The following is a 22,647-nucleotide window of genomic DNA, read 5'->3' as shown; positions in this document are numbered from 1 at the left end:
CCATGAGCATATGAATTAACCCATATTATCAAAGTTTATCCTTTCATCCAACCAATTATGATGAAAATTAAATTAAGTTTGGATCTTTACCTACATGCATGTCCTCTTATAAATGATATGATGGCAGATCACTATCAAAAGTATAGAATAAGTTTTTGGCCTTGCTTTCTTGGATTAATCCATGGATTTGTCAACTGCATGGTAGATTGTGCTTCTTCTTCTTGTGTAAGTTGTTAATTTTTAATGTGCAACCTGATGTCTTCAGATTTTGTGGATGAAAGACTCTTGAAATTGACTTAAAGATCTCATCATCATGAGGTTGAGATGATGATCTTTGATGATGATGATCTTGAAGGGCGATGTCTCACATCAGCCATATAGGTTGATCTAGGCTTTATTAACAACTACAATGAACTTTACTTATGACTAGATTAATCCTTTTGGAATATAGCGCAGATGTGACTAGATCTTTTCCTAAGTTGCTTTTGAGTCGAATCGAAAAGTATTTCAGGTGTTTGATGAATTTTTGGTGTCTAGGGTTTTGGATGGATGATTGAGATGGCTTGAGTGATATGTGAATGATGTATAAGAGGTGGGAAATGATTGCTAATGAAGCTTTAGTCATGCCACTTGCAAAGAGAGGTGTTGTATGAAAGCAACCTAATTTCTTTATTCAAAAATACAAAAAAAAAAAAAAAAGATATTAAAATTTGATGAGCCAAAAGTCCAATTTCAAATGATTTCTTCATATATTTATAAAAGAGAAAGGATCTCGAAATTTAAAATTCTCTCCCATCCTTCTATCTTGGTGTTTTTGAAGTCATGTTTATGTTAGGAAAATATATGTAATTCAGTGAAGGAATTACAAAATAATTAGATAACAAAGGGTTTAGAGGCACGATCACTTCATTATCCTTAGATAATACTTTCCCCCACAAAAATGATACTAAAGAGTTGCTGTAAATATGTACCCATGATACAACTAAGCCGAGACTTATTCAAGTAGTACTCTTGAGAGAATTCTTGTGAATCTCTATGAGAATGGTGAAAATTTACCCAAATAATAATTATGAGAATTCTTGGGAATTTCTATGAAAATTGTGAAAATTTATCCAAATAATAATTATGGAATACTATTTATAGTTAAGAGTTATAGCCCTTCAAAAGGCATCATGAAAGAGTCACGCAGATTGATTTTACCATTCGTAAAGTATATTGGATGATTTTTTTTTTTTTTATTGGAAGTAGACATCCAAAGTTTCAATAACAAGAACAAATTAAGCCATTTCAATAAGAAACAAGTGAGATGTGATATATTAAAGTTAAACTGCTAGCTATTATGGGAAGCTTTTATAGAAAAACACGGATTTGCTTGCTCTCGACTCCCACCAACAAATTAATAATCCAATCTAAATTAATGCCTCCTAGAATTCTCTTACCACACACACCGCGCCCCACCCACACACCCCACCCCCCTCCCCCCCAATACACACACACACACTATATAAAGGATGGAATACTCATGCCACAGCACCCCACTCCTTTATAGGGCTAGAGAGAGTAAGTGTACTTCTCATAGCACTTAGCAGGATAATTAATCAAACAAACTGGTAAAATATGGTTATTTACAATTTTACATTCCTCCCCAAGCAGGATAATTGCTTTCATAGATTGATGACAATTAAAATAGTTTAAACAAGAGGAGCAAACTTTAAGTTCTTCTATGATACAGTAATAAAGCATTGTAGTCATTACATGATTGCGAAAGTGGACAGAAAGTGGGGTGAGCAGGGGCAGCATTGTTATGATCATATTCTAGAAATGCCCGGGCATGATACCTTTAGCTGCGAGTACAATCGGCAAAATTTCCATATTAATCAAGGAGACTGCCTGCAAAGAATTAACACAGCAAACATGCTTCCAACTTTCAAACTCGGCGTGGGATGAAACACAAGTTAGAGTAATTTGTTTTCCTCATCTCGACTACAAATTGCCAAGCTAGATATGTTAGGAGTTGCTGCAGCAACACACTGTAGATCAGACAGAGAGAATGACCGCCATGGAGAATTTCGCCAGGGAGGCGGTGGTGATGAGCTGCTGCTGGGTGGGGTTTTACCATGTGGATGCAGAGGTGGAAGGCAGAAAGAAGGGGATGTTGAAACTGAATTTGAGTCCTCGCTTCTATTATTGCTTACAGAGCTGGTCATGGTAACCCCAATTGGAATTGTGCTTCGACTGGAGTTGGCTGGTCTCTTTGATATCCCACCACCATTGTTTTTCAACGGGTAATTGTGATTCTTGTCCAAGAAATTACCATGCGCTAATAAATTCTTGCGTTTCCTGGTGTAGGGATTTTCTACCTTTTCAAGGTCTTTAATAGAGGTAGCAGATGAGGCATCTGCTAGGCTTGTGAAGGACTTTGACCTGCCACTATAAAAATTGGATATGCCTCTCCTGAAATGAGACAAAGAACAACATTGCAAGAAAACTAAGAAACCAGATGGTAACAATGAAAATGATGGACAACATAACTGTTATTTATCAGCCAACTATTACATTTGAAAGAAAGACAGGTGCTACATGCTCATATGTTTATATTTTACAATCTTGAAGTTGAAGATCCATGTGTTCCAGTTAAAATGATCTCCAGGGGAAAAACACTCCAGTTATGCGTCAAATTGTTTTCACGCAAGAAAAGACCATGGAAACATGTAATAGAAAATTGCATATATAAGCTTGAAGCCTGCTTCCATAGAATTAGTATTCTTAAGCAAGAAGACCTAAAATTCTAATCTATAGACTCGCTCCTTTCTACTTCAACCTAATACAAACATGGTCAGTTAAAACTGGAAATTGGCATATTTAGAATTAGAATACTATTGATGTGGAATACAAGTGCGTTAAAAACTCATTTTCTTTTATTTTGAATGGAAAACTTCACTTTTAAGTGAATAGAAATAAATCAGTATTTACTTAAGTTATGGAAATTAAATATTCACTTCTTGTACATCATCACTCTTATAGGTAATAGTTAATAGACCATATTAAGATAAAGTTGATTTTATATGCTCCTAGAATCCAAGCTCCTAAACATTAATAATAAGCACTTTTTCAAGTTCTTCTATTATTTTTACAACTCGCTTGGCTACGGCATTCTACACCTCTTTACGCTCCATTCGATTTTGGGAAAATTAGCTTCCCGACTAAACAAAACTCCATTCAGTAACAGCGTAGACACACTTGGTATAAGGATGTAGATAAAGGAAACAGCCAGAGCATGATTGCCATATCAAGTAACATAATGGAAGTGCAGCAATTCGAGGTTTACCTAAGACGAGTTATGAAATGCAAGAAGACACAAACAACTTCATCAATCATTTCAGGGGGTTTCGTATTTGTGATAACAAAATTCTAGAAATAGCATAAAAGCTTATGAGACTACAAGATATGAAATTAAGAACCCACAAAGTCATCAGCCTAACTAATCAGAAGACATCAAGACAACCACATACACAAATTTACTTTCCTTATTTAATCCACTCCAAAATTAAATGCATCAAACAATGTAAAATCAAATAAAAATGAAAGCTTGACCCAGAAACAGAAAAGTAGTAAACACATACTTGAGCGGCAAAACTTCCTGAAGAGCATTCATGGTATCCAAGGGTCCCTTAAACGAGCTCTGAACCTCACTCTCCTCTCCAGACTCATCACCACCACCACCACCACCACCACCGTCCGACGTATCACTGTTCCTCCCGATCGATGAAGAGCTACACGAGTCCTCCGCGTCACCCACTCTCTCCGCCCGGAACCGCGGCGAGTCGTAGATCGGAATACACTGCATGAATTTGGAGCGTTCGATCGTGATGGACATGCTTCTTTCTGATCAATATGTATAGGACTTTTACTACTCTTCAGAAAATCAATAAAATAGAATAAAATTTGGATAAGCAAGAGCAAGTGCGTGAGAGAGACTACTGAGCTTAGTTGGTGGATATAAATACTACTACTTCTGATCTAAATATACTCTTACTATAAAACAAGCACATGGGCCACCGATATTTTCTCCTCCATTCTTGATATCTCAGCGAGACACAGAGATTTTTCTCTTTTTTTTTTTTTTAATAATAAAAAAAATGAAAAAGAGAGAGAATAAATAAGGGGGAAAGTGAAAGCTCTGAACTCTGAAGCCTTATCCAGATCAAAGAAGAGTTAAAATTAAAATTATATTATACATATATTTCTTGGATATGAAAGAGATCTAGTAAGCAAACTGTTTTAAAGAAAGAAAGAATTTCCGTTTTGTTTTTTGACCTGTGATTTATCTCTTTGTTTTTGTTTTTTATTTAAATAAAATATCATGTGTCAGTCAGTGTGAGAGTTGTGTTGTAGACCAGGTTGTACCTGGTTACGATGTTTCGAGGCTATACAAGGATAGTGTATTGTTGACCTCTTAGTCTTGGTATTTGATGTGAACGGCTCCATTATCATCTTCTTCACATTTGACCACACCTACACCTTTCAAGTTACATCATACATGATAAAAGTCCCCTTGTATTCCAAATTTAATGAACTAAGCGTCCATTTGGCATGAATAAAATTTGTCAATTTATTTTATTATTTAATTTATTTTTGCTACTATTTAGAAGTTTTAATGTATTTTTTGGTACTACTCATGAGTTTAACCAAGTTAGTGGTACTCTAACTCCATTGGCTTATGCCTTATAAGGTAGAAAAAGGAAGGTAATTCTTCCAATGTAGGACTCTTAAGTCAAAAATGATTACAAAGTGCAACATTTGATCTTGAGGCAAAAATTGTCCTTACATCAACAAAATAAGCGAATTCCAAATAAACTCTAACACAACTTTTTACACAAATTATTGAGATAACAAGCGGTAAGTATTAGACAATCACTTTTACATGGAATAATTACTAAATGCTAACTTCACTTTTATTTTTTACTAATCATAATCTATCTCACTTTAACAAGTTGTGAAATAAAATTGTATTCCTAAATTTATTCAAAGAAGTGAAAGACTGTATTTGTGTTTTGACAAATATTATTTTAATGTCCATTTTGTAAATTGTCCAAAACCCTAAGAAATTAATAACAATAATTTTAAAATTTTAAACATAAGGTCAAATAAGAAAAATAATAATTTTCAAAAACATAAAATTTAATTAGGCCACATTTAAAATTTAAAACAGATTCTTTATATCCTAACTTTTTTTGCAATATAATAATGGCTTATAAATAGTTGTATTTAAATTGTTAAAGAAAAAACTAGTTGTATTTAACTTATAAATAGTTGTACTTTATACAATTTAAATAAAACATATTATGGAAAATGTGTATAAGTTCATATATATATTTTATTATTATTTGTTATGATAAAATATATATATATATATATATTTTACCTTAACTTCTCCTCCCCCTATTTTGGAACATTTAGTTTTGTCGTTTGTGTGTGCACTTTCAACTTTCAGCATTATCGCCAATACATTGTTTTTGTTTACAGTTTGACCTAATCAATTCCTACAATCGAACACATTTTGTGACTCAAATCCTCTTCCTCTTATTGAAATTTTTAGACTTATCATTACACTTTTTATTTACAGTCCATAATCACTACCAAACGTGGTAATGTTGTAATAAAATTTAAAAATAGTACATAATATTTGATATGAAGGTTCATTTTGTTATCTTTGTTGTTATTTTAACATAGAGAATGTGGGTTCCAGCCTGCTAGTTTGTTTAATTGATAAGTTTTTTTGTCTTTGAATAAGAGATTTAGAGTTTAATCTCAATTTCAAAAAAAAAAAAGTCTTTTGTTATTTTGAGACTTAAATTTATGACATCCATGATTAATTTCCTCAAAATTTCAAACATATGAAGCTTATCTTTTCTTATGAGAGACAAGACTTTTTTTATGAACAAGGTTGACAATAAGAGACTTCTCTTATTTTGTTTAATCCAATTGTCAAGATATTTAAATTATCTAGTAATATCCACAATTACAAATGACCAAGGAAGAGTCAAAACTTTTTATCTTCAAGTTTAGGACTTATGAAAGTTTATGAGATAAGATTAAGATTTATAGTATTTTGTAGTGGAACAGGGAGAAAGTCCACAAATTATTTTTTTTTTGAAGACGAGAAAGTCCACAATTAAATTTTAAATAATGTGGTACAATCTAGATCATAGATATACTTTAAATAATTGTGAATATATAATATAACTCCATCTTATCCTTTATCTTAATGCAGATAGTAGCTTTTGTGGTTTCTGGTTAGTAAACACTTTCTTGATTCTTCTTCTGAGCTAGGTATGGGAAAGCAGAAAAAGAAATACTAAAATAAAGATGATTATTATTTCTTTACGATGTGAAATTGTGAATGTATTTAATCCACTAATAGTTCCATATTCATCGAGGTCTGCATTTGCTTCAGATATGTTGCAATATTCTTGATTGTAACGTAGACCCGACCCGCAGAAGAAATTTTATCTTTTTCGCATATTATAAATAATAATAATATATTTATTTCGTTTCAACATAGACATTATCGTAAACCTTAGTGCATGTATTATAGTATTAGAGTATTAGTAATAGTAAGAAGGAGAGTTTAGAAAAAATAAAATAAAAAAGGGAGAGAGGTTGTGTATACTCTCCATAATTGGCAGAGATAACGCCATGTGCCTTGTTTGTCTGTTGTAAAGTTGTAATTTACAACTATATGTTTTATTGGCTTTTATTCCGTGTTAAATTTTATTGTAATTATGTTCAATTTTTGTACCCTATATTTGTTATGGGATTTCATTGTAAAGGTTGTGTGTAAGAGAGAGAGAATGTGAAGACTCAAGCAAATTGAAGACTAAAGAGTTTTTACGAATAACTTGTGACTAAGCATCCCGCGAAGTAATGCATATGACCTGCACATGCTGGAATGCGAAGAGTCAAAACAAGATGGAGACAGCTGTGTTTCGCAAGTAACTCACAGGTAAGGCCTTCTAGCAAGACACCTGTAAAACATTCTGTTTTGCCAGATTGTCCTATCTGATACACACTTTTTGTACCTACACTATCTATATATCATTATTACCCACAGATGTTGAAGAGTGTTTTTGAGAGAAAACCCTAACCACAAATCTTGAGAGTTAGAGATTGTTATACCCACATTTCTCTACATAATTGCTTGTGGATTTTCCTCAACTTCTACCTCTCAATTTCCATACCATTTAGAGGTTGATAGTTCAAACACTTACCGAATTCTTTCAGAGTGTCAAGTGAGGTTTTGGTGCTGCTAGGAAATATTGGAAGAAGCCAGGCTTTGGCGGATGCAATCTGGTGTATTGCGGAATCCGGAAAGCTAGACAAGACACGGTTTCGAGAAACCTTGTTGGAGTAGAAGCTTGAAGGGCTTAGGTACATCTGGTAGATTAGGCTTGGAGTGTCTCTTGCTAACTCATGTATACCAACTGATTGTCTAGTGGATCGATTACCGCTTGGAGGGCGGTGGAGAGGTTTTTCACCGAGTTCTTCGGTTTCCTCTTCTATAACACATCGGCGTGTTATCTTGTGTTTGCATTCTTCTTCCCTACTCTTTTACCTTTCATTTTACTGCTGTGTTATAATGATTATGAGTTAGAGTAGCTTATTTGTTTATCCGCTCGCAGTTACTCTATTCCGTACTTAGTATTAAGTTAGAGTAAAATCTATCAAGCCGTAACTTTAATTTGGGAGTCTAAACAGCTCTTATATTTTTAACACATTTTTGAGCATTCACCTGTGAAAGCAAAACGTGGGTTTTAGAAGTTAGAAGAAGAAGTGAGATTTTTCATTTTTCATTTTTCTCATTTCTGTCTCTGCATCTCATCTGACATTGGAGACCACCGTCCAATGCTTTGTAAATACCCCCATTACTCTTTGGATATAATCAACTCATTCATTTTTTATTCTCAAAATTTTAATTTGTTTTTGTGTCCCTCTCGGTTTTATGTTATTATTTTTATATTTTATTTCCCCCTTTACGCTGGTTTATTTTAGTTGAGAAAGTACTTTCCTTTTTTTTGGGGGAGAAAATTTGGTAAATTACAATATGAATGTATTGATTGATACCACTTCTGTTGGGGTGCATGCCATCTGGAAGTCATTACAGGAGGGGTGGCATAAGATGTGTCGAAAAAAAAAAAAAAAAAAAAACAAAAAGTTACTTTGACACACCAAAAGGCAACTTCACTCTTTTAACATGACATTCAATACATCATCCATCTCACCTTCTATTTTATCCTTACAATACATTAAAGTATCCTTAATTCTATTTTATAATTACAACACATTAAATATCCTTGAAAAAACCTACTGTAATAAAAAATAAATACAAATAAAAAATTACAAAACCCAACCAGCATCCACAATCCACCCCCACAACTCACCACTATGGCAAAAAATGCAAACCCACCATTACCAAAATTAACCAAATATCACCCAAAATTAACCCAACCATCACTGGCTATCGTAAAAACAACCTAAAATCAACCAACCACCACTAGCCCAAACCACTAAAAACACACCGAAACCACCAACCTAAAAAACCCAAAATTAGATTAACCCAAAATCACAAAAAAAGAAATGATCAAAATCAACTCGAAAACCAAAAAGTGAGGTCGGTGGCATCGACTGCATGGCAAGAGGCTGAGAGTGAGAGAGGGATGACTGTGAGAGATATTAAGGAAAATGAAAGAGAGAAAGAGAGGTAGAGAAAAAAGAGAGCCTGGAGGAAGAGTGGAGAACTAACTAGGAGAGAGAAGAGAAAATATAATTAAAAACTAAGAAAAAAAATAGTATGGTGCTACAACACCCTTCAACCATTTTTTTTTTTTTTTGACATTTGACAGATTTGATGTATGTGGCATTTTGGTATTTTATGTTCTAAATGCCAAAACTTTATCATTTAGCACGCTTGATGCTAATGTTCTAACTAGGTGCTAGATTGTTTTGGTACTGAAATTCAAAACTCAACATTGACTCAAAGAAGACCAATGGTTTCAATTGTATTTTTAAGCGTAAATAAGAAACAAAGCCTAACGCACAAATAATTAAAGAACTTTAATATTTATTTAACATTAAGTGAAGATCGTAATAGCATGGATTTAATGATGAGTTAAAACAAAGTAAGGTGTATTGGGTAGTGAGATAAATGGAATGTATATCCAACATTGAAGAAAAGTAAATAAATTAAGTAGCATGTGTTTAATGGTAAAGTATTGGTGAAGTCATGTACATTTAGCGGTAAAAATAACAATAAAGTAACTTGCATTTAGCGGTTAAATAATCATAAATTTGAAGGTAGAGGAATAATGACTTATCTTGAGTCTAGAGATAATAATAGTTTATAAATTTGGCAAAAAAAATATTAGTAAAAATGACACAAGTGCAATCATGAACGCCTGGTAGCAAAATGAGACAAGTCTATACATCCAACGGCATGATGAAGCATGAATACATCTACCCTAAAAAAATGTATTAAACACCCTGACTTGAGTATTTCAAGAATTTGGGTTTAACAAAAGTAATCTTGGCCACCAAAACATAATCTTTAACCCTCTAAACAAAAAAATATATATATATAAATGCCCCCCAAATAGCATTAATAAAAATTGACCCAAATAATAACAAAAATAGCCTAAACAACAACAAGACGAGGCCAACTAGGGATACTGATCATATTCTTTCTGTCAAAGATAAACCCACCCTTCTTGTAAGTGGCAAAATATTTGCCAGAAATGGATAGTTTATGACTCATCATTGTTATCCAAAACAGGGTTATAAAATAAATCATTAAGTTGATCTACTATTTCAATTTTAATCATGTTTTGGCATCTCTGGAGCTAACAAATCAATTATTAGGTGAAAACTACAAGATTACACTAATTTAAGCAATTCATCATTTGCAACAATAAAAGAAATGTTGATGATGGATGGGTGAAGGAGCAATTTCTACCTAGATTGTGACATCATTTCTTCAATACTCCATCTTCAAAGATGGAATAGAATGCAAGGAAGTGAGATTCAAACTTTTATAGATAAAAACTTCCCATACTAGCAGTGGAAGGATCACAAGGAGTCACAAAAGGCAAGGAGTAGGTCCACTGCCAAAAGAAAATTAGTCACATAAAGGAAGTAAAAAGAAAAAAAAGAAGAAGACTTAATTAATTACAAATTTAGAGAAAAACCAACCTTTATATTCTTATTGATTTGGTTACCTGCTTTTATGTATTCTTATCTTCTCTAAGACTGCATAGTTGCCCTCATAGACTATTTTTAAACTTATGAGATTATGCTACTTGTGTATTATGTAATTGAACACTTGAGGTTTATAAGACATTTTTTCGATAAGGTAGGATACACCCAAACCACCAACCATTGCCCCAAAATGATCAAATCATTGGCAATTGACCAATGTCCCAACACCCAAACATACATACACACTAGCAACCAACTCAGATTTTGCTCAAAGCTCCCAAACATGCTTAAAAAAAATAGAGAAAAAACTCATCTCAGGATTATTAGTAGGTTGATAGGTTCAATGAAAAATTTAACAGAATTGAAATCTAACTTTAATAAATGTGACAACATGTTAATTGTTTTCATTAGTTTGGGAGTATGAAATAACAATCCTAATAAGTTTACAAGCAAAAGGAAAAAAAAAAAGTTTCCTGTAAATTACACTAATGGATTGTTGTAATAAAACATTTGGTATCATAATAAAGAATTAAGGCTCAACCTAACTGGAAAATACATAAATAAAAAGTAAAATCACAATTATCCTTAGTATATACATCCATGATGTATGTTGAAATTACATTGGGTACATTGATAAAAAAAATTTAAAAAAGAAAAAAAAAAAAAAAAAACTCTATGCAATCATGACAACAACTATCACATTTAAGGTGGTCTTTAGTTTTCTCAATGAAAGTAAAGGGGTGTGGGTGAAAGAAAAATTCATATGCACTTCTAAACTTGATAGTTGGGTATTTCCAAAGAATACATTTGGGATGTACAGGATAATCGTAATTTGTACAATAGTAGAACCAATGCTTTGAGTTGCGTTCTTTTTCACAAATATCACAATAATATTTACCGTAGTCATCTTTAGCCATATAACGGAGAGTGAATGGATGCTCATGTTGTTTGTACCTTGCGGTTTGTGTTAGTGTTGCACATTTGAAGTCCAAAGCAAATTCGCAAGTAGTACAACAGAATAGTGGGAAAATTTTAGAATAACAACAACTACAATTATGTTCAGATTCTATGCTAGAAAGAAGAAGTCGATGCTCGAGTAAGGATGTTTGAGATTAAACTACATGGAACATCAAGATTAAATTCACATCTCTCACACCAATAGATGAAGCCATTGCAATTACACTTATAGGCATAACACCAAAATGTATTACGCCAATAAGGTGACTTTGGAAAGAGGGTGAGTGGATGTTGATGAAGTGGGTTTCTTTTTTTCTAGGTAATTTAGCACAAGATTCATGAAGAAAGAATCTATAATTTACACAACTATAAAAGGGAGGAAAAATTGCTTGTACGCACCCGTGACACTTTTCATTATTTAGAACATCATCATCTAAAAGTTTTAAGTCATGCTCATGACTGAAGTATTGGATTTCTGTGGCTATTTTATACAATGAATCATTGAGTTGCTCTACTATTTCTATTTCAATTCTAATCATGTTTTGGCATCTTCAAAGCTAACTAATAAGTTATAAAAGTGGAAAACTAAAAGATTACACGAATATATGCAATTCATCATTTGCAACAATGAAAAGAAATGATGAGTTACATTTGTAACAATAATCACTCAAGTCAATAAATGGGCGAATAAGCAATTTCTAACTGTATGGTGACATTATGTCTCCAATGCATCATCTTCAAAGATGGAATAGAACACAAGGAAGTGGGAATCCGAACCCCGATCTGGATACTCTCGTGATCGTGAGCGTTCTCGGCGCTGACCCCTGTGTAAGCGAGAGTCTCGCGAAGCCGAGCGCTCTCGTTGACGGCGGTAACCAGATTGTTCAGATCCTGCTCCTTGTCGCTCCCCCCCGGCCCCCGGTCTTCTTGCTCGGTTGTCCTGATTCATTCTCTGGCGCCTGTCTTCTGCCTCCAACTCTAAATCTCTCACCATCCTTCGCAAACGCTCAAGCTCCTCGTCTCTTTCATCAAACCGCCTTCGCCCCGACGCACCAGATTCCGCCCGTTGCGTCTGGTACGAGCCCTCTCCAAATCCGGAACTTTCTTCTGCTCTCTCCTGACGCCTGTCTTCGCGCCATTTCTGCCTTCGTTCTCGCCAACAGTTCGGGCGCCGCACAAAATAAATGAAGTAAACAAAAAGAAAATGACTTAATTGTTTAAAAATTCAGAGAAAAACCAACCTTTCTATTCTTAGTGATTTGCCTATATGCTTTTGTGGATTCATATCTTCTCTAAGATTGCATAGTTTTCCTTACAGACAATTTTTAAACTTATGAGCCTAAGCTGTTTGTATTTTATGTAATTGAATTAACGGTTGAGGTTTATAAGACATTTTTTCAAAAAGGTAGGATACACCCCCAAACACCACCCATAGCCCCAAAATGGTCACATCATCGACAATTGACCAATGTCCCAACACCTAAACATACATACACACCAACAACCAACTCAAATGTTGTTCAAGACACCCAAACATACTATAAATAAAATAGAGAAAACTTAGGTTAGGCTTATTGCCAGCATCAAGATTGGTAGGTTCAATGAAGAATTTAGTAGAAATTGAAATCTAACTTTAATGAATGTGAGAACACTTAATTGTTTTGGTCAATTTGGACGTATGAAACAACAATTCTAATAAGCTTATAAGCAAAAGGAAACAAAATAAATAAAAATTCTCCTGTAAAAGACACTAATGGATTGTTGTAATAAAACATTTGATTTGATAATAAAGAACTAAGGCTCAACCCAACAGGAATATATAAAATTAAAAATTAAAACTACATTTGTCCTTAATATACACAATCATGATGACAGTTGAAATTACACTAGACATATTGATAAAATAACTCTATGCAAGTACGATCACAACGATTACATTTAAGGTGGTCTTTAGTTTCCTCAATGAAAGTAAGGGGGTGTGGGTGATAGCCAAATTCATATGCACTTCCAAACTTGATATTTGGATATTTCCCAAGAATACATTTGGGATGTATAGGATAATTGCAATTTGCACAATAGTAGAACCAAGGCTTTGGATTGCGTTCTTCTTCATAGATATCACAATAATATTCACCGAAGTCATTTTCAGCAATATAACGGAGAGTGAAGGGATGCTCATGTTGTTTGTACCTTGTGGTTTATGATAGTGTAGCACATTTGAAGTCTAAAGCAATTTCGCAAGTGGTACAATAGAATATTGGATAAATTTTAGAATCACAACAACTACAATTATGTTCAAATTTTATGCTTGAGAGAAGAAGTTGATGCTCATGACCATGGTGGGTAAGGATGTTCGGGATTAAATTACATGGAACATCAAGTTCAAAATAGCATGTCCCACACCAATAGATGAAGCCGTTGCAATGACATTTACAGGCATAACACTCAAATGTCTTTCTCCAATGATCTGACTTTGGGGAGAGAGTAAGTGTTGATGAAGTGGGTGTTGTTTTTTTCTAGGTAATTTAGCACAAGATTCATGAAGAAAGAAGCTACAATTTACACAACTATAAAAAGGAGGGAAAATGGCTTGGATGCACCCGTTGCATTTTTCTTTATTTAGAATCTCATCATTTGAAAGCTTTAAGTCATGCTCATGACTAAAATGTTTGATTTATGTGGCTATTTCAATTCCATCCTCCCCCACTTTGATATTTTTGATTTCGTAAGCTGTCGAGTTAACAGATTGATCGAGCTCTAGATCTTCATTCTCCTCCTTTTTAAGTTCTAGCAAATTTATGGTCTCCCTATTTGAGTAGTCCACAGCACAATCAAGGTGGGCAACGAAATCGCATTTGGAGCAATAGTAAAACCCATAGTTTGTGTTCTCCTTTTGAACATAGAGTTGACAAAATCGAGAGTCAGATTGATGGAGTTCAACTTCAAGATAAGAATGGGTGAGGTGGAGAGGGTATTTGTGATGCACAACTTTGAGACTGCGCGGCAAAGAAGCACAACTACTATGAACCTAGAAACCATATAGGGCACACTGATTAGGTATACCCTTGACTTCTTTGCCACAAAGGTCACAAGTGAATGTAATCCACTTCCAAAAAGGGGTTAATGGGTGGTGGTAGACTTTAGATTCCATGGTGGGCGGTAAGGAAACACATGTGGTGTGAAGGTTGAAGTCACAACGATAACAACGATAAGTGTATTGTCAGCGAGATTCATTGCAGAGTTGGCATTTGGTCTTTTGTTTGTGTTCTTCTTCTTCAGGATAATGTGTCTTTTCATCAAAGAGAATGAGAGGATGGATTGGGTGCAAGGGATGGTACAACCCAATGGGTGCTTCCGCACATGATTTATGAACATAAAAGTAGTAAGTTCTTCTTATAGGTATCAATTCCCATTTCCAAATGAAGCTAGGACCATAAAGCAGTTTTTGGCACCCATAACAACCATATCCATCTTCAATGAAGACCAAGGGATGCTTTGAATCGCAAAATTTTGGAAGCTACTGCGGCTCCTATGACATGCACATTTACAGTAATAATCACAGACATAATCATCAAATTAATTAAGAGAAAAAGAAAGAAAAGGGCATTAGATGAGACACAAAGTGGGCTGGGTGGAGAAATTATAGAGTCCTCTGGTGGACCATGTTACTTATCCACCATTTCACTAAAAAACTTCAACTTGTTTAAAATTGCTGAGTTAGTAATTAATTTCTGTTTAAAAAATTTTTCTAACTAACAATTTTAAACAAGTGGCAGTTTTTTAGTGGAATAGTGGATTACATCACTTGTCTACCATGTGGATCTTATCATTTCTTGGGTGGGTGGGTGACATTCACATTCACATTCATATTACTATACGAAATAGAGATAGAGTGAGAGAGAGAGAGAGATAGAGAGAGATTAGAGAAAGATAACAAAATCTCACATTATCTTTTATTTTGTGGTGAGTTTGGGTATAATTTTTTTTAATCTCATTTTATTTGACCTATAATAGGTTGACACTTCCCTTGTTATAGAAATAATGTGACATTTTGTTGTATATCTAGAAGAACTTGTCCGATATATGATTATATCACAAGTCTTGTTACCCCATAAGTAAAGATACCGAATTGGACCATGACTTAAGCCCAAAAAAAAAACATGTTTGCCGCAAGTGTTGGCAACTTGGCATTCATCCCATAAATTGGAGCGTATAGATGGATATACCCCAGCCCCGAGGGACCGGGTTGCCCCGAAACATGTTGTTTCCCTCTCTGTAGGGAGCAGTGATGATGAGCTGGCCCTTGCCATTCAAAGGAACGGGCTGGGCTCTAGTTTTGTTGAAATCATGATTAATGCCCTAATAATAATTCACGCAAATGTGAATGCTTCAGTCTTTTTATTCATATTCATATTCATAATAAGCCTATTCTGTAGTGAAAAGGGCAAGGCCACCTTCTTCTTCTACTTGTAGACAGTTCCTAGAGACTGAGAGTGGCCAATAGTGTTTGCAATGGTTGGGGATGGAGATGGGGGCAAGAGAATAACGACGTACTCAGACTTCGTGAAAGTTCACGGGCTGTTACTAACGGCGTCGGGGCTACCTCAGTCGCTGCACTTCCAGCTGTTCCAGAAGCTCACCTCGGAGACTTTTGACGGCGGAGCCCACTTCGCAATCGAGCCAACTTCAGATGGCCGTCAAAGGCGTCTTCTACTCACCTCCTCCGACTTCATGGCTAAGGAATCCCAAGTGTTCCTCGTCGACCATGCCTGGACTTTTCGCCTCTCCGATGCCTACAAACAGGTACCTCACTCTCTACTTTGAATTACACCATTCATATCATTGCCATGCCACTCTCTCTCTCTCTTTTTAATTTGTTTTTGCATACTCTGATTGAAATTTATTAAGTTTTCAATTGGGTATTTGCAAGTCACTATCTTTTGCAATTTTAATTAAATTGAAAGTTTGGAATGAAATTGAACTTCCACACATTTTTCATGTACCAAAGTAAAAGTTTTTTTTTTTAAACAGTTGCAGGAGGTTTCAGGATTGGCTGAGAGGATGGCTGCTTTGATGTGTGTCGATATTGATTTGAATTCCAATGCTGAAGAGGCTGAGGAAGTTGTTGATGGAATTTCACATCAAAATGGTACCAAATTGAGCGTTTTTGAAGCAATGGAAAGTGAAATTCATGGTGCAAAAGAGATTGGAGATGGTGCAGTCAGGTGGCTGGAGCTTGAGGAGCTTGACATTGATGATGACACGTTCTTGTCCCTTGATTTATCTAGTAGATTTCCGGTGTGACGGTCTTTTTTTTTTTTTTTTTTTTTCTTGGTTACTGCTTTAGGCTTTAACTTTTACAGCCTACATGTAAAAAAAAAAAAAAAAAAAAAAAAAAAACCATGTTTGCCGCAAGTGTTGGCAACTTGGCATTCATCCCATAAATTGGAGCGTATAGATGGATATACCCCAGCCCCGAGGGACCGGGTTGCCCCGAAACATGTTGTTTCCCGCTCTGTAGTGAGCAGTGATGATGAGCTGGCCCTGGCCATTCAAAGGAACGGGCTGGGCTCTAGTTTTGTTGAAATCATGATTAATGCCCTAATAATAATTCACGCAAATGTGAATGCTTGACGAGTCTTTTTATTCATATTCATGATAATAAGCCTATTACTGTAGTGAAAAGGGCAAGGCCACCTTCTTCTTCTTCTTCTTCTTCTACTGTAGACAGTTCCTAGAGATTGAGACTGAGAGTGACCATAACTTAACTGCAATGGTTGGGGATGGGGGCAAGAGAATAACGAGGTACTCAGACTTCGTGAAAGTTCACGGGCTGTTACTAACGGCGTCGGGGCTGCCTCAGTCACTGCACTTCCAGCTGTTCCAGAAGCTCACCTCGGAGACCTTTGACGGCGGAGCCCACTTCGCAATCGAGCCCACTTCAGATGGCCGTCAAAGGCGTCTCCTACTCACCTCCTCCGACTTCATGGCTAAGGAATCCCAAGTGTTCCTCGTCGACCATGCCTGGACTTTTCGCCTCTCCGATGCCTACAAACAGGTACCTCACTCTCTACTTTGAATTACACCATTCATATCATTGCCATGCCATTCTCTCTCTCTCTTTTTAATTTGTTTTTGCAAACTCTGATTGAAATTTATTAAGTTTTCAATTGGGTATTTGTAATTCACTATCTTTTGCTCACTGACAAAATCATTACTATCTTTTGCAATTTCAATTAATTATATTCAAAACTAATCCAAAATACCAAAACAGTTGCAGGAAGTTTCAGGATTGGCTGAGAGGATGGCTGCTTTGATGTGTGTCGATATTGATTTGAATTCCAATGCTGAAGAGGCTGAGGAAGTTGTTGATGGAATTTCACACCATAATGGTACCAAATTGAGCGTTTTTGAAGCAATGGAAAGTGAAATTCATGGTGCAAAAGAGAATGGAGATGGTGCAGTCAGGTGGCTGGAGCTTGAGGAGCTTGACATTGATGATGACACGTTCTTGTCCCTTGATTTATCTAGTAGATTTCCGGTGTGACGGTCTTTTTTTTTTTTTTTTTTCTTGGTTACTGCTTTAGGCGTTAACTTTTACAGCCTACATGTTATTTGAGAAATTTTCATAATATTAGCAGATGTGGCATTGTTTGATTTTTGGGTGTCTATATGTTTTGCTATGCATTAGGGTTTACTTGCACTTAGCTTGTGTGGGAACAAGCTTGAGAATGTGGAAATAATTGCTCGGGAAGTTACTAAATTTGAACAGCTAAGGGCTCTTTGGTTGAACAATAACCCAGTTGTTAAAAATTGGTATGTGCCCCTAATACTTGGAAAATTGTTACTGTTATGCACTTATGCTTTAACCGAGTGGTTTTATATTAAGAGCGGACTGATGTATTCTTTTTCCAGTGATAGTCAGCTGGAGAATAGAGTTCTTCAAGGACTGCCAAGACTTGAAATTTACAACTCGCGTTTCACCACTAAATTTGGTGCTTGGGCATTGGGTTTCTGTGGAGGAGTGTATGGAAAGGATAATCCAGGAAGTATCCATGAGGGTGACCATCAATTGGGGAGTGTTTCCTCTCTTGACCTTTCGGATAGAAGTATTCACAATTTGATCAGTAAGGTTCGGGCAGTACTTCCTTCATGTGATTCTTCTTTATTTATATGCTTTATTTTTATCAGCAACTATTAGGTAGATAAGAATTTTGAGATCTGGAATATTGCAATGGGGTTGCCTTGTACTTACTTCGCTGATATAGTTCTGATATTTGCATACCAATTTGAAGAAAAAGGGACTGAGTTTGATTTTTGGACGTACAATTTTATGTGATTGGTTAGTCTGATGGAGTGGTCATTGCTGATCTTTTCCTAATTCCCCTTTGTCTTTTTCAGGCTTTTTCACCTGTTGAGTTGCCTTCTCTATCATACTTGAATATTCGGGGGAATCCTTTGGAACAGAATTCTGTTGCTGTCTTGTTGGAAGTCCTGAAGGAATTTCCCTGCTTACAGTCTTTGGAGGTAGTTATGTTTGATATAGCTACAATCCTATATATGCAGAGATGATTCTGTTGAAGGCAACATTGGAAAAATTTTTGTGGTTCTATAGAAATTAAATTGTTTTGCAGGTGGATATTCCTGGGCCCCTTGGGGAAAGTGCCATAGATATTCTTGAATCTCTTCCTAAGCTTTCTGAACTGAATGGTGTCAATGCATCAAAAATATTAGATACTGGCAAGCATGTGATTGATTCAGTGCTTCAGCCGCGTCTTCCTGAATGGACTGCTGAGGAGCCTGTTACTGATCGCATTATAAGTGCTATGTGGCTATATTTGATGACATATAGGCTTGCAGATGAGGAAAAGATTGATGAAACCTCTGTATGGTATGCGTTTAAGGATTGATGAACTTTTCTTTTTGGGATAATTTGAAGTGATGATTCTTTGTTTCTGATTTCTTTTTTAGGTATGTGATGGATGAACTAGGTTCAGCATTGCGGCATAATGATGAACCAAATTTCAGGGTGGCTCCTTTTCTCTTCATGCCAGAGGGGAATCTGGCATCAGCTGTGAGGTTGTCTTTTTATCCTTCATTTTAATTTTCTGCTTTGTTGCAGAGACTATTTTTCTCATTTGTAGATGAACTTCGTAATTTCTCTCCACATGATTTTTCATGCGTGATTTATGTAAACACCTATATGATCCTTATGCACTTGGTGCATATAAACACATGTGGAGACATCATATGCATTTTGTTTGATGCAGCTTTTCCTTTGTTGTAAATCCAATGGTACTAGCAGAATTATTGACATTAATAATTCCTGGTTATCTTTTTTCAGCTTTTCTATATTATGGCCAACCCAGAATGTTCAAAAAGGAGATGAATGCACTCGCGATTTTCTTTTTGGTATTGGGGAGGACAAACAACGTTCTGCCAGACTTTCAGCTTGGTTCCATACGCCGCAGAATTATTTTATAAAAGTATTGTCTCCAATTTCTATCTTAAATTGTGATTCACTGTTTTTATTCATTCAAACTGTGTCTTCTTGCCAAGTCTTACGTGACATTAATCCTTCAGGAGTACGAGAAGCACTGTCAGAAGTTGCAATCGAAAAGTTTGATTTCTCCATCTGTACAGTCTTCTACCACTAGAAGTATACGTCATACTGATGGGTCTCCTTTACGTGTGTACACTGATTTACCTCATGTAGAAGAGTTTTTGACACGTTCGGAGTTTGTTATCAGTATGTGTTGTGTTTCATTGCTTTCAACTCCTTTATGTATGACTTCATTTAATCAATTTATATTCTTTCGTAGTCCCATAAAATAAAATAAAAAAATTATATTCTTTCATAGTTGTGTTTAGTATGTAACATCTCAAAAGTGTTTTTCTGTTAAGTTAAGAGATATGCATCTGCAAAATATTATTAGGAATACGATAAGTATTGCCAGTTTAGTAGCAGTTATCTGCATCCTCTACTACACTGATAAGCAAAACTTAGGTGTATTTTTTGGTGTGTCAGCTTTGGTTGACAACAATTTATTTCATATTTGTTGTTTTGATGGTTTTTTTCAATTATGGTTTTTTCTTTTCTGAAAGTTTTCTTTTATGATTTGTTTTGCTTACAGTATCTGAACCAAAGGATGCTGATATTGTATGGACAAGTACCCAGGTAGATGAGGATATGAAAAAGGCTGCTGGAATAACAGATCAGCAATATATAAACCAATTTCCTTTCGAGGCTTGTCTTGTCATGAAACATCATTTGGCAGAGACTGTTCATAAGGTTAGGAAAAGCTCACTTTGCATGTGAATGCTAGCGTCAATACTCTTTGACTGAACTGACCTTTGCCTGTCATCAGTTTTAAATTAAATTGCCCACTTCTCTTTTGAAGAGCTGCCATGTAACTAAGGCATTATGGCATGCTTGGATAATCAAGTCAAAGACAGAAACAAGACTTTTTTTTTCTCTGCAAGAAGATCATTAACTTCGGATCTTTTTTGTTCTAACAGGCCTATGGATCTCCTGAATGGTTGCAGCCTACTTATAATCTTGAAACTCATCTATCTCAACTTATTGGTGACTATTATGTACGCAAAAGAGATGGGCTTGACAATCTGTGGATCTTAAAACCTTGGAATATGGCACGAACCATTGATACAACTGTAACGGATAATTTATCCAGCATCATCCGTCATATGGAGACTGGTCCTAAAATATGCCAAAAGTATATTGAACACCCTGCTTTGTTCAATGGGAAGAAGTTTGATCTCCGTTACATAGTATTAGTTCGGAGTATAAACCCTCTAGAAATATTCCTTTCTGACGTTTTCTGGGTATGCTCATTATTCTTTGGTGTAATACTTCCTAGATGCTTATGTGATATGAACCTGTCGTCTTTACTATCTAAAGATTAATGAAGAACAACATTTTGCATGTGAGTATCTTGGATATTGTCTTCATTTAAGATTTCCATATTAAGATGGTTCTTTCATTTTTGGTTTTCAGGTTAGATTGGCGAACAACCAATATTCTTTAGACAAGCACAGTTTTTTCGAATATGAGACCCACTTTACTGTCATGGTATGTTCTATGCATAATGGTTGAGTATCACTATATAAATTTTCTAGTTAGTACGCGGTTATGGACTACCTCCCCTCCCCCCCCTCCCCCGGCGCAGAGGTTTTAATCCGAAGTTTGTGTAAATAAAACCAGACTAACTTTGACATTTTATTTAAAAATTTAACATTTCATGCATTAAAGTAAGTTTTAAGTTTTGTTGCATGATCAATTTATGGCCTACAGAATTATCGTGGGAGGTTTAGTCACAAGAATACACCAGAGTTTGTGACAGAGTTTGAACAGGAACATCAAGGTATGAGGGCTTGCTCATTTGAAACTGTGCTTGCCTTCCCAAGGGAATGGTCATTTGAGAACTTCTAACAAATCATCACCTTTCTCATAACTCATGAAAATTCCTGTTTTTGTTGTAGTTAAATGGTCGGAGATCCATCTGCGAGTGAGAACAATGATTCGATCAGTCTTCAGGCTGCTGCTGCAGTACATCCAGATATGCACAGTCCGAAGTCAAGGGCTATTTATGGTGTGGATGTCATTGATACCTCTTTCCAGCCAAAGTTACTGGAGGTATGTACCTGAAAGTCTGAATGCCAGCTTCGTGTTAGTATCAATTATTGTGTTCTTTTGGGTTGTTTCTATCCAATGCACTTGGCAAAATGATGAAGATTTATGTTGTTTGTTTTGTAGGTGACTTATTGTCCCGACTGTACGAGAGCATGTAAGTATGATACCGAAGCTCTAGTTGGAGGAGAAATCAAAGGTCGTGATTTCTTTAATGATGTGTTTGGCTGTCTCTTTCTGAATGAAACTACTCATGTCAGCCCCTTGTAATTTGAATTATAGCTAATAATCTTTTTATAACGGTCTATTTCCCATTTCTGCTTGCTATCATCATGGGTTTTTTTTTTAGATAGGCTATGATTGAAAGCTATTGAGTCAATTCCATGAATTATTATTATTATTATTATTATTTTTTAATTATAAGAACAAGATAACAATTGGTTTCTATGCTGTTGGTGGGTTAGAACTCAAGTATTTTATTCGATAATAAGAACTTTTAACAGTTGAACTAATTGAAATTTTACTATGAGACACACAACAGAATTTATAATTCCATAATTTTCAATGTACGTTTTGGCATTGGGACTTTAATGTGGGTTGGATATGCACATTGTTAAAATTAGCTAAATCTATTTCCTACTAGAGCATTTTCATCTTTATTGATTTTAGCATAAAAGAACCTACTTTTTTAAATAAATTTTTTATTTTATTTTACACAACCATTTTCAAAATATCTCACATCATATTATCTATTTTATACTACATTTTATTAAAATATATTTTTGAAAAAT

The 22,647-nt window shown here is 35.2% G+C and overlaps 2 protein-coding genes across 2 annotated transcripts; one reads left to right on the top strand and one right to left on the bottom strand.

Moving 5' to 3' along the window:
• Positions 1-1,648: 1,648 nt before the first annotated feature.
• On the bottom strand, positions 1,649-4,334 carry LOC112039770 (protein OXIDATIVE STRESS 3 LIKE 2). Its single transcript, XM_065770330.1, has 3 exons — positions 4,037-4,334; positions 3,624-3,885; positions 1,649-2,454 (listed from the first exon to the last, which is right to left on the bottom strand). The coding sequence occupies exons 1-3, from the start codon at positions 4,050-4,052 to the stop codon at positions 1,956-1,958; spliced, it is 777 nt and encodes a 258-aa protein (XP_065626402.1). The 5' UTR covers positions 4,053-4,334; the 3' UTR covers positions 1,649-1,955.
• An 11,248-nt stretch (positions 4,335-15,582) lies between these two features.
• LOC111993008 (uncharacterized) lies at positions 15,583-22,170 on the top strand. The gene is given in 16 exon segments (XM_065770329.1): positions 15,583-16,011; positions 17,483-17,749; positions 17,900-18,024; positions 18,124-18,340; positions 18,610-18,735; positions 18,843-19,099; positions 19,180-19,287; positions 19,553-19,694; positions 19,792-19,957; positions 20,343-20,500; positions 20,728-21,051; positions 21,224-21,298; positions 21,521-21,590; positions 21,709-21,759; positions 21,762-21,862; positions 21,983-22,170. Coding segments are annotated over 16 exon segments (2,622 nt in total). The 5' UTR covers positions 15,583-15,720; the 3' UTR covers positions 22,127-22,170.
• The last annotated feature ends 477 nt before the right edge of the window (positions 22,171-22,647 follow it).

This window comes from Quercus suber, unplaced genomic scaffold (genome assembly GCF_002906115.3).
Source record: "Quercus suber isolate HL8 unplaced genomic scaffold, Cork oak 2.0 scaffold_30, whole genome shotgun sequence".
NCBI lineage: Eukaryota > Viridiplantae > Streptophyta > Magnoliopsida > Fagales > Fagaceae > Quercus > Quercus suber.
The sequence above is the reverse complement of the archived record's forward strand: the minus strand, read 5'-3'. Positions and strand labels throughout refer to the sequence as shown.